Genomic DNA, 13,598 nt, shown 5'->3' on the forward strand with positions numbered 1-13,598 from the left:
CTCGATTATGTAATTTGCAGTGCTTCATGGGAGTGGGCGGGGCTAAAGAGATCTTTTGGCATTTGCTTGTTTCAACTCTGTTTGGTGGAATTTTATGTACAGCATCATGGGTAATGTAGTTTTTCACCACAAATTCAGCTGTTAAACAATTATTTCAAACTACGTTGAAATAATGTGAGCTGAGATCTTCAATAGAAGCAAATACTATCAATTAACAAACTCGTATCGCTCAAGGTGTTATCGTTAAAAATATCGTTTTTTAATTCTGGAACCCGACTGTTGCACTCAATTCCTGATGGACAAAATCAAGTCCCACCCAAGCTGTTTCACTTATACACTATATTGTTAAAAGTGTTGGGACACCCCTCCAAATCATTGAATTCGGGTGTTCCGATCACTTCCATGGCCACAGTTGTGTAAAATCAAGGACCAAGGCATGCAGACTGCCTCTACAAACATTTGTGAAAGAATGGGTCGCTCATCCATTTCAGGAGCTCAGTGAATTCAATTGTGGTACCGTGATTGCCACCTGTGCAATAAGTCCATTTGTGAAATTTCCTCACTACTAAATATTACACGGTCAACTGTTAGTGGTATTATAACAAAGCAATTTGGAACAACAGCAACTCAGCCACAAAGTGGTAGGCCACATAAAATCACAGAGCGGGGTCAGCATGCTGAGGTACACAGTGCGCATAACCCCAGAAGTCGGCAACTTTCTGCATAGTCAATAGCTACAGACCTCCAAACTTCATGTGGCCTTCAGATTAGCTCAAGAACAGTGCGTAGAGAGCTTCATGGAATGGGTTTTCATGGCCAAGCAGCTGCATCCAAACCTTACATCACAAGTGTAATGCAAAGCGTTGGATGCAGTAAAGCACGCCGCCACTGGACTCTAGAGCAGTGGAGACGTGTTCTCTGGAGTGACGAATCACGCACATTCTCTGTCTGGCAAGCCGATGGAAGAGTCTGGGTTTGGCGGTTGCCAGGAGAACGGTACTTGCCTGACTACATTGTGCCAAGTGTAAAGTTAGGAGGAGGGGGGATTATGGTGTGGTTTGGTATGGTGCAGGCGCTAATGGATCCAAGGATGTATCTCGTAAATAACCCCACTAATAATGCCCAGAATGGTACCAAACTTCTACAGTAGACCAAATAGGTTCTGTACTCATAAAACGAGGCATTGGAAAGTTTGTAAGTACATCAGGAGTTTATTTAAATAACACTTGCCTGATGGCTTATGCTACCGCTTTCAGGGAAACGCATGGCTAAAGTAGTTCCAGGCAGGTCTTGACCGCATTAGAGTTCCAGTACGGACACGCACTCGCACAGAAACGTTTTGTCAGTGAAACAGTTTAGCTTAAACTGATAACTTAAAAATACATGACATTTCTCACTAGCGAGGTAATGACAGTGCTGTTCTAGAAGCAGATAAACTTACAGTTTTGCTATTATTAGAGCTGTCAAACACTGTTGAGAGATGCACAGACTCAGGTATTTCAAACACAATTAATATCACTCTCTCTCTCTCTCTCTGTAATAACTGCATTAGTCTGCTATCAATGGCTCAAGCCTCTGTTACTAGCTCTAAATTGACATTTTGTAACGAAAGCTTGGGATGAGATGCGTAAGAACTTTTTCCTACATTCAAAAGCATTTCAAGGACAAAAAAGACAAATGTCGTCTGAACAATGTTTTAAGGTGTGGCAACCATATAGTATAAGCGGAATAACCGACACCGGTCCATTGAATTATTAGAAAATAATGCATACCCGAGGTGTAACGGCCACTTGTTTTGCGTCGTGGCTGCATTACTTTCTAATAATTCAATGGCCTGTCGTAAATTATTCCTTATATACAGCTGACAGAAAGAAAGTGCCAGCAGACATTTTAGATTCAGCTGAAACTTACTGAGTTTAAAAATGATAAAAAATAAAAAAAAAGAGTAAGAAGTGGAATGTTGTTAGAATGCTGTAGGCTGATTTCAGAGGCCACAGCACATTCCTACCTCTAACTGTTATGTTTTACAAGTGGCATGAAGACAATGAATTATTCAAAATGCTGTGTCTGGATCTTACAGTCCAGTAAACCCACTGCATGCTGTGACACAGTTTTTCTTATATATGCATCTGTACACTCAGACATACAGTGGGTACGGAAAGTATTCAGACCCCCTTAAAATTTTCACTCTTTGTTATATTGCAGCCATTTGCTAAAATCAATTAAGTTCTTTTTTTCCCCTCATTATTGTACACACAGCACCCCACATTGACAGAAAAACACAGAATTGTTGACATTTTTGCACATTTATTAAAAAAGAAAAACTGAAATATCACATGGTCCTAAGTATTCAGACCCTTTGCTGTGACACTCATATATTTAACTCAGGTGCTGTCCATTTCTTCTGATCATCCTTGAGATGGTTCTACACCTTCATTTGAGTCCAGCTGTGTTTGATTATACTGATTGGACTTGATTAGGAAAGCCACACACCTGTCTATATAAGACCTTACAGCTCACAGTGCATGTCAGAGCAAATGAGAATCATGAGGTCAAAGGAACTGCCTGAAGAGCTCAGAGACAGAATTGTGGCAAGGCACAGATCTGGCCAAGGTTACAAAAAAATTTCTGCTGCACTTAAGGTTCCTAAGAGCACAGTGGCCTCCATAATCCTTAAATGGAAGACGTTTGGGACGACCAGAACCCTTCCTAGAGCTGGCCGTCCGGCCAAACTAAGCTATCGGGGGAGAAGAGCCTTGGTGAGAGAGGTAAAGAAGAACCCAAAGATCACTGTGGCTGAGCTCCAGAGATGCAGTCGGGAGATGGGAGAAAGTTGTAGTAAGTCAACCATCACTGCAGCCATCCACCAGTCGGGGCTTTATGGCAGAGTGGCCCGACGGAAGCCTCTCCTCAGTGCAAGACACATGAAAGCACACCTGAAGGACTCCAAGATGGTGATAAATAAGATTCTCTGGTCTGATGAGACCAAGATAGAACTTTTTGGCCTTAATTCTAAGCAGTATGTGTGGAGAAAACCAGGCACTGCTCATCACCTGTCCAATACAGTCTCAACAGTGAAGCATGGTGGTGGCAGCATCATGCTGTGGGGGTGTTTTTCAGCTGCAGGGACAGGACGACTGGTTGCAATCGACCCTAAGCACACAGCTAAAATAACGAAGGAGTGGCTTCACAACAACTCCGTGACTGTTCTTGAATGGCCCAGCCAGAGCCCTGACTTAAACCCAATTGAGCATCTCTGGAGAGACCTGAAAATGGCTGTCCACCAACGTTTACCATCCAACCTGACAGAACTGGAGAGGATCTGCAAGGAGGAATGGCAGAGGATACCCAAATCCAGGTGTGAAAAACTTGTTGCATCTTTCCCAAAAAGACTCATGGCTTTATTAGATCAAAAGGGTGCTTCTACTAAATACTGAGCAAAGGGTCTGAATACTTAGGACCATGTGATATTTCAGTTTTTCTTTTTTAATAAATGTGCAAAAATGTCAACAATTCTGTGTTTTTCTGTCAATGTGGGGTGCTGTGTGTACAATAATGAGGGGGAAAAATGAACTTTATGTACAGATATTTGAATATGTATGACATTATTGCGGAATTTTTTTTTTTTTTTTTTTTTTTTAATTATACGCTGTCATGTGCACAGTGCTAATAAATCTAGTGTAGATTTAGTCTTGCAACCCTGCTGTGGTCTCTAAGTAGAATTTTATGATCCCTAGGTGTGTGAGGGTTAAGTGGGTAAAGCTGCATTCGTGACTTGATTCTTGTGTGAACTTGTCATAATCTCTTAAGAATGGTTAATACCACCGGATAAACTCTAACAGCTAAAAAATACAACAAATCATGTCAGATTTGCCTCATGAAATAAAGCACTTGTCATTTTACCCACGTGTTGTGTTGTGATGTGTTGTGTACGATGAATAGTTTTATTATAAAAGGTAAAATGATTGTGTGAGCTTGAACAAAAAGGAAGTACATAGGTGAAATTACTCAAAATAAGCCTTTTGTTTTCACTCCCCCAATTGCCGCAAAGACAAACCAGTCACCCATGCAAACGCTCAATGTGAGAGTTCAGGCACATTAAGTCCTGAGTAATCAAAAATCGCAGCAGTACAATACTATTCATGAAAATAAACAATGAAGTTTGCTACATCTTTTCTTGTCAAACACGGCCTTCGTGACTGAGACTGACCCAGGATAAAATGACAACTTAATCAATTCTGACCAATACGTATAAAATCGCACAACCAGTGAATTATCAACCAAGACATTAGTTTCAGTTGTGCTGCTGCTGCCACCTGGCTGAAGTGAAAGATGGCATCACAACAAACAACAGATAAAGGAAATTTATTGGCAGCAAAGTGTTTGGCAAACAGAAAATGACCTATATTAGGGGTATAACAACAGAGAGCCAGTGAAATAGGGATCTGGGAAGGAACAGAGCGATGAGGATGCCTGCAGTGGGTGGGAAGGGGAAACAAAAGCGCCATTTTGATGAGAGATTAGTTTGATTAGTCCACAGCTGTGGCCATTGAGAGAAACTGAAGGAATGATGAGGGAACCCATGCATTAATAACACAGCTGTAGTGTTAAGCATTTGCGTAAAAAAATCAGGCTCTAGCACCGTGGTTTTTGTCTCCAAGGCCCCCATTGACCACAACAATAATATTTGAAGGCCAACATTTCCAGGTGTATGGTTTACTGAACAAGAATAAAAAAAATTTTTTTTTTTAATTCTATAAACCTTCTAAAACCATATTGAGAGAGTGAATTAAAATAGTATATATATATATAGGATCCCCTTGGAAGTTTGCTGAGACCCCTAGTGGCATCCTGGCATTGAACCAATGCTCTAGAAAAGGCGATTGAAAACTGATTTCTGACTAATTTAAACCACATTTGTTGGCACTTATAAATTTAAATATCATATAATTAAATATCATATAAATAATTTATATATCATAAATATCATATCAATTGCATACTATACTTTTATAACAATGTAGCATGTAGCTCCTGCTTTTGTTCCCCTGGTTGGTGTAACCGTTCCAGAGTTATGACGTACCACTAGATGGCAACAGTCAACTGTTTGTCTGTGGAAGACCTTGAGTCAGTCCTGCCTGAGGTTTAACAAAGAAGCTTTTGAGGAGGTTTCAGAGCATTTGGCACACATTTCTGCTATCTAAAAAGTAATGTGATCAGCCTTTGCTGCTACTGTAGACTCTGTCAGGGATTTCTCATTAGGAAAAACAGGGGGAAAGATACACAGATGAAAAAATAGAGGAGGAACTTTGCAGAAAGTTCAGATGACATCTTTAAATGGCATTTTTTTATAATCGAATATGTTCTGGATAAGGCTGTGTGTATGTTAACTTGTGTCTCTGGGCCAAAATACAATGTGTCTTTGTGAGCGCTTGGCTTTCGGTCAGAAATAGTCTGTGATTAGAGTGACTGGACCACTCAGTTATCGAAGTTACAGTTATCTCTCCTCTCATGACCTTATATTCTCATCTTTCTCTCTCTCTCTCTCTCTGTCTGCAGTGGTTATTTTTCTTCATCAAACTTTCTGTTCTAGCTTTACCAAAGCTACATGCCCTCTTGAGTCCACAAATCTCATTCTTCACAGCTGGGGTTGTAAGATACATTCAGAGCACAGAATGAGAGGCCCAGCTGGGCTTGACATTGAAAATGTGTGTGTGTGTGTGTGTGTGTGTGTGTGTGTGTGTGTGTGTGTGTGTGTGTGTGTGTGTCCCAAAAAGTAATAAAAGTTGAGAACATTTGCAAGGTGCACATTTGAAGGGTAACTCTTTGACTGTCTTTCTGCTTCCTGACTCTCCCTGGAGAATTACTGTATGTTCTCATCTGGGAAGAGGACACCTGTTCAGGAATGAGGAGGAGAAGGGGGGTGGGGGTGGGGGGGCAGTATTAAGGGCGCTGACAGGCTAGAACCTTCCAGCACTGTATGCAGCAAAAAGCAACAGGGAAAGACCTTAAGACTGGATCCTATAGGCTGTCTCTCAAACATCCATGGTTTCACTGGACTCATTTGTATTATCAAAACATGTTAACTCTACTGTGACACAGTTTGTTCAGCTAATTTGATGTACAAGCGATTTTATCAAACTGCATGGTATGCACAACAGTATGACATTATAGCAAGACTGCTTGTATGGAATATAATTATTTTTATTGATATATACATGTACCCTTTTATTTGGCTTTATTAATACAGCTCTGTCAACAAGTGATCAACATAAAGCAACTTACGGCCAGTTAAAAATATAGGCAGTTATTTTTCTTTTCCGCCAATGAAAATAGTCCCTTAAAGAAACCAAGGCTGTACCCAAAAGCATCGAAAGCATGTTGATAGTAGAACAATTGCCACCAATGGTCTCTCAGATTAATTTAGGCTTATGATGCTTTTGGGAAATGCAGTAAATATCCTAATTATAGTATAAGGTTTGAAAAAAGAGAGGTTGATCTGTATATTTAATTAAAAAATATATAAATTAACCACATAACATATAAATGTTTATATCCACAAATGACTGTTAATATGCATGTTGGATTTAGTTTTTTATGGCTGTCAAAATGTATGTGTTAATTTTGCGGGGGGGAAATCAGTTTAACCCGTTAAAAATATTTAACATTGTTTTTTATTTATTTATTAACAATATTGTTTTTTTTCTGTTATCCTTTGGCTGCACTACAATATAAGATCACGCTATCATTCATTGAAACCATTCAAGTGCGATAAGATGCAAAAAAATAACTCAAATCTGTACTACACGCTCTCTGTGAATTAACACCCTAAATACACGTGAACAGAATGCTTCTGTCTGTGTCATGTAACAAATTTTTGTTAGTAACAAAAGACAAAGAGAAAATCACACACTGCTCTTGTCTTGACTGAATAACTTTCGTAGCTTTAATAAGGATAATCTATATTCAATTTATAATTTACGCAGAGAAGACTGTGCAGTGTTTAATTATTCAATTTCAGTATATTTACCTGTTAGACCTGAAAATCTTAAAGCACTGTTTACAGGGATAACATGGGTCAAAAAACAATAACGTTTTTGTGCAGTTTGGCAAGGCAAGTATATATCTGACTGGGCCCAACTGGGCCAGTAGAAAAAAAAAAAAATTAGGCTGCATCCAAAATTGCATATTATTTTGAACAAGTAAAAATATGTTCTACATACACTCACCTAAAGGATTATTAGGAACACCTGTTCAATTTCTCATTAATGCAATTATCTAATCAACCAATCACATGGCAGTTGCTTCAATGCATTTAGGGGTGTGGTCCTGGTCAAGACAATCTCCTGAACTCCAAACTGAATGTCAGAATGGGAAAGAAAGGTGATTTAAGCCATTTTGAGCGTGACATGGTTGTTGGTGCCAGACGGGCCGGTCTGAGTATTTCACAATCTGCTCAGTTACTGGGATTTTCACGCACAACCATTTCTAGGGTTTACAAAGAATGGTGTGAAAAGGGAAAAACATCCAGTATGCGGCAGTCCTGTGGGCGAAAATGCCTTGTTGATGCTAGAGGTCAGAGGAGAATGGGCCGACTGATTCAAGCTGATAGAAGAGCAACTTTGACTGAAATAACCACTCGTTACAACCGAGGTATGCAGCAAAGCATTTGTGAAGCCACAACACGCACAACCTTGAGGCGGATGGGCTACAACAGCAGAAGACCCCACCGGGTACCACTCATCTCCACTACAAATAGGAAAAAGAGGCTACAATTTGGACGAGCTCACCAAAATTGGACAGTTGAAGACTGGAAAAATGATGCCTGGTCTGATGAGTCTCGATTTCTGTTGAGACATTCAGATGGTAGAGTCAGAATTTGGCGTAAACAGAATGAGAACATGGATCCATCATGCCTTGTTACCACTGTGCAGGCTGGTGGTGGTGGTGTAATGGTGTGGGGGATGTTTTCTTGGCACACTTTAGGCCCCTTAGTGCCAATTGGGCATCGTTTAAATGCCACGGCCTACCTGAGCATTGTTTCTGACCATGTCCATCCCTTTATGAGCACCATGTACCCATCCTCTGATGGCTACTTCCAGCAGGATAATGCACCATGTCACAAAGCTCGAATCATTTCAAATTGGTTTCTTGAACATGACAATGAGTTCACTGTACTAAAATGGCCCCCACAGTCACCAGATCTCAACCCAATAGAGCATCTTTGGGATGTGGTGGAACGGGAGCTTCGTGCCCTGGATGTGCATCCCACAAATCTCCATCAACTGCAAGATGCTATCCTATCAATATGGGCCAACATTTCTAAAGAATGCTTTCAGCACCTTGTTGAATCAATGCCACGTAGAATTAAGGCAGTTCTGAAGGCGAAAGGGGGTCAAACACAGTATTAGTATGGTGTTCCTAATAATCCTTTAGGTGAGTGTATATGAATGTGTGTGAGGCTGCATCCAAAATTTCATAGATACTTATTTTAAATTATTACTTCACGACCGCTAAAAAAGTAGGCTACGTTCTATATAGTATGAATGTGTGTAGTATGAATGTAATTCGGACATACATCTGCCATGTTGTTTCACTGCCATTCACAAATCCTCTCCCGTGGCTTCATGGGACAGTAGAGTGTCCATATATGCACAATCTCGCCAGAAGATCATCCGGGTACTTCTTTTGTCACATATATAAGCCTACAGTTTTTTCGCCTACTATATACAGTAGTAAAGTATGCGATTTTTGGATGCAACCTGAATGTATTTCACTGCCATGTTGTTACTGTCATGTCATGTGACCTACCAGTGTTAGTTGCATCGCTTCACTGCCCTTCGCAAATCCTCTCCCATGGCCTCATGGGATAGTAAAGTGTCCATCGTATGCACATTTCAAGTAGGTCATCCGGGTACTTTTTGCAGACTCTTTTATGAGTACTGACATACAGACATATTTATTTTGCCACATACTGTTTTTTGCCTATACAATATAAAAGGGAAGAATGCGATTTCAGACGCAATCTTAGCGCTGAGCCCTGATATATTAAAGGCAAAGCTAAATGTGACATTTAAGGGTTTATCTGAAGATTGTTTAAATTAAATTAAAAGTTGTTTTATTTTTAAACCCTTAAATGTTATGATAGCTTTCGATTATAGGCTTACTGTAATGTTAAAAGTAAGACTAAAATTGATAAGAAAAAAAATCTATTTAACCGAGACAGTAGCCTACCAGGCTATCAATGATAGGCTACTGGCTTTAATAGTGCTTACAGTAAAAAGATAAGATGCCATCAAACAGATATTTAAAATGTCCCGTCATGTTGTTTCTCTACATTATTTTGGAGATTCAATGCGAAAGTATTGCAATATATATTCAACCTAATGTTGGTGCGATTAATCGAGATCAAAATTGCGATTAATTAAAAAAATATATCGATTGACAGCACAATTTTATATATATATATATATATATATATATATATATATATATATATATATATATATATATATATATATATATATATATATATAGCCTATATATATATATATATTTTTTTTTTTTATATGAACTCAAGTGCTTTGGCCCCCAGCGAGATTCGTGTAACATTCTTTCTTGGAATGAGGAAAAACACGCTTAATACAGGGGCAAAACTAAAGCGAAAATGGTTCTTAGATACAGCAGCACATGCTATAAAGACTGGAATGACAACGGAAAGACAGAAGAAAAGAAAAAGAAAAACACTCCCTCGTCTGTTCGCTTTTTCTTCCTTCACTTCCTTACTCCCCCCGTCTCTCTCTCTCTCTCTCCTTCCCTGTCCTTCTCGCGCTCCCATTTAGTTCGTAGAAAACATGAAGGAAAAGAGGAGCAAATTCCAGCGGGGACCACCAAAGTCAAGTGAAAGTTTCTCCTGAGCGGGGATCTCATCATTACCAAGCGGATGGACGGACAGGAAGGAAAATATCAATTCAAGTCCTTGCCGTGATAAGCGCTTATGAATAAACAATCGCAAAAGTCATTAAACTGCGCTCGCTCGTGAATGTGTGACAGTCGCGTTCGCATGCGTTGAGCCAGCCGGACTCGAGGCTCTGGTTCTGGTTCTGGTTCGAGGCTCAGGTTCTGTATACACTTAAGGTCAGATACTTCAAACCGAGAAGCAGAGGCGTCGCCACCCGTCGATTCAGCAGTCATGGCCGGGGCGAAACCGGGAGTACACGCGTTGCAGCTCAAACCGGTGTCTGTCCATGAGGTGCTCAAACGGGGAAGCAAGTTTATCAAATGGGACGAGGTAAGCAGATCGCGCCCTTGCGCGTCTCTGTGATTTTTATGTGGCGTGATTCCCGGCTTGTGTTACTACGTTGAAGTCATTTACAGGAGAACATCTGATACCCAGGAGGACAGATCTTGAGTTCAACGCTCTTCCAGTAGATCGAGTTCTTGTGTTCTGGGTCTCATGTTCATAACACTCACTCAACTTGTGTTTTATGTAGGCTACTTGTTTGATGTTTTAACTCATACCGAGTTATTCTACTCTCAAACTAAATGTTTTCTACCGAAAAATAAGATAGTGCTAAATATGTAAGAGCATGCAATTCATGAGTCGTGTCACATATGGAGTTGAGCTTAACCCTTTAACTGTTTCTAGACATATTTATAGACCAGTTTAGTGTCAAATCAAAAATCCTGTGTTTCAGGCCCATTTTCAAACCCCATCTTCAGAGTCATTAGAAAGGAAACCTGGTTGGGGTCTTTTAAACCTTTTCACATTGAAGGAGGAAGTGAAGCTCAAAAGCATTCTCACATTATTATGCTTATTTTGGAAAACTGTTTGGGATCAGAGGGAGATTCTACATGATTGGCCTATCAGATTTCAGAAATAGGCATAATATGAATCACCACATTTAAAAAAATCTGAACCAAAAGGTACATTCAGTCTGTCATTTGAAAGCAATGCAGATGAACAGCACATAGATAACGTTGAATTATAGCAGCTATATAAATGATTACACATGAGAACACGTATGGTCTTGGAGCCTTTATTAATGATATCATGAGTTGATTTAGGTATGCTACATGAAGGTAGACTTCTAAAATATGTAGATCATCCATCTCCTACAGATAAAAAATCAACGTAAGATGTCCCTGTTCTGGACAATTTGAAGAACACGTCCCTACTGCTCCTATGAAGGCAATCAGAATAAATGTAAAAATTGGAATGAGATAAATTATATTTTGAATATTTTTAAATTATATTTTCTTATTTTATGTTTTAGTCATAATTGCATTTCTTCTTCATCCATCCTATTTGGATCCATCACTGGAACGAAAACAGAAAAAAATATTTCCCCTAGAGTATCTCTTAAAGGGTTAATGCCAGCATAAACCCATATGTTTACAAGAAATCGCCATCTCCTCTAAATGCTGTGTAGTTGCTCTCCTGACAACAAGGGCCTGTGCGTGTATGTGTGTGTGTGTTTGTGTGTGTGTGTTTACGGATCATTTTTCAAATCTCGCATTGGATTGCCATTACAGTTGTAATTAGCCTATGTTGGAGGATTAGAGGGAGAAAATCTTTGCCTCTTTTCCATTATTTGATCAAATCACTGAGCACCGCTTTAGCTGATCCCTACTGTTCTTAACCGGAGCTTAAAGAGCCAACACCTTTTGATAAGGGCAGCGTTGAGTAAGGAGAAAGTAGGCCTGTACAACTTGATGCCCTCCATGTCTTAAAAGTCATTAATAATTAACTTAAGCAGCCCATAAATACTGAGTGGTTTGTGTTGAGTTCGCTTAGACATGCTGCAGGTGTGTGTGTGTGTGTGTGTGTGTGTCTCAAACCTTAAATATTGTAGAACTTTTCTTATTGTTGTACGTAGAAAGCGGCATTTCATTTGGAGTGTGTGTGTGTGCATCATTGGCAGATGAGTGTGTCTTCAATGGAATCCATAAATAAATAACTAGCTGTATTTAACTATAATAGGGTCTTATTATATCTTTAACTGAGGTCATAGCTATAGTTAAGGACATAATTGCCTATCTGCCATAAAGCCAGTTTAACCTTCTATTGTCTTCAGGCAATTTCTGACCCGTTTTTGGTAAAGAGTTTTTTGCTACTGGAACCACCTTGAGACTTTGTCGAGAATATCTCAACTTTTTTTGTATTAAACAAATTGTTTTGTTTTTGTAAAAACATAATTGACTTTATTGAAAGAATTAGCCATTAACACATACTTTTCTCTATGAGGAGCTGCAGCTAGTACAGTACTAAATACCTAAACACCTGTTGTAGCCTAACAAATAGTGTTGCATAAGTGCGGATACAAGGATTTGTTGAGATGGGTGTGTGCACTGTGCAAAGTGACGGATCCATATTGACGGATTCAATCACAATGGCGAATTGTTTGTGTCTTTATAGCTCTAAGATGTACACTGCACGTTGTATAATAGCAGAATAATACAGAAGTTGTTATAAAATATATGTGAGATAAGATTATGAAATTCCAAAAGTAATTGAAATTTACCAGGTAGTTGTGTCTCAGAGTTCTTTAACATGTTTCTCAAACTGTGGTCAGTATAATATTTCATATTTTTTTTCTTTATCATAATATACTTGTCAAGATAAAAACACATTTTCCTTGAGGGAGTCTTTAAACCCTTAAACCTTTATACCATAATGAGGAACACCTGCATTTTTAATGCTTTTCAAAGATCACAGGTGAATGCTGTTAAAGGGATAGTTCATCCAAAAATGAAAATATTGTCATCACTTACTCGCCCTCAAGTTGTTTCAAACCTGTATGAGATTCTTTCTTCTGCTGAACACAGCAGATATTTGAAGAATGTTGGTAATTAAACAGTGTACGGTAGCCATTGACTTCTATAGTAGGAAAAAAAAATACAATAGAAGTCAGTGGCTGCTGTCGACTGGTTACCTACATTCTTTAAAATATCTTGTTTTGGAACCACATAAGGGTTAGTAAATGTTGACAAAATTTCATTATTGGGTGAACTATCCTTTTAAGTTACGTATGTGCGTTATAACTCTTAAGATGAAAGGCGCACAGTGCTTCTGATTTCATAATGCATTTTGAATGATCTTAAAATAACAGACATTGATAAAAGCTTTTAAGCTGTGCAAGCAAACTCACAATGCATGAATATGTCATGTCAGGGCTTGAACTCTTAGTGATGGTATGGCTTTTTTGTTTTTGTTTTGTGAAGTAATAGTCTGTTGTGTGTTTGAGTCCCTTTTATGCCTTGCATGCTTCTAATGCTGTGACCGTGCGGTTGTGTCAGTGATTAATGTCAGACATCAATGAGAAAGAGGATGGTGCAACAGTGCCTTTCTCTTCATCTCTGCCTCTCTACACCCTCCTGTTTGTGTGCTGTTAATCTCTTCTTCTCACTTAAAAAAACTGTAGTCAAACATTGTGGCTACTGATGTGATCTAATGATCTATAACACATTATCTAATTCCCAGAATGAACCGCTTTGAGTCAGACTGTAAGATGTAATGCTCTAGTGCACCTTTAAACATTTAATGGACCATTTCCCAATCCTCAACTTGTCTGGGATTGGAAGCTGGCTTGGATAGG

General features: G+C 39.1%; 1 protein-coding gene across 2 annotated transcripts in view; it reads left to right on the forward strand.

The window, feature by feature from the left end:
• The first annotated feature begins 9,726 nt into the window (after window positions 1–9,726).
• Window positions 9,727–13,598, forward strand: part of plcb3 (phospholipase C, beta 3 (phosphatidylinositol-specific)) — a 57,952-nt gene continuing 54,080 nt past the window's right edge. The window contains exon 1 of one of the 2 annotated variants that reach the window (XM_084404052.1): window positions 9,727–10,291. In XM_084404052.1, coding sequence (XP_084260178.1) covers window positions 10,193–10,291 — 99 coding nt within the window. In that variant the 5' untranslated portion in view covers window positions 9,727–10,192. The remainder of the gene's footprint in view (window positions 10,292–13,598) is intronic. The other variant, XM_084404053.1, reaches the window with a different exon arrangement.

The sequence above is a fragment of the Rutilus rutilus genome, assembly GCF_951802725.1.
Source record: "Rutilus rutilus genome assembly, chromosome: 3".
NCBI classification, from domain to species: domain Eukaryota; kingdom Metazoa; phylum Chordata; class Actinopteri; order Cypriniformes; family Leuciscidae; genus Rutilus; species Rutilus rutilus.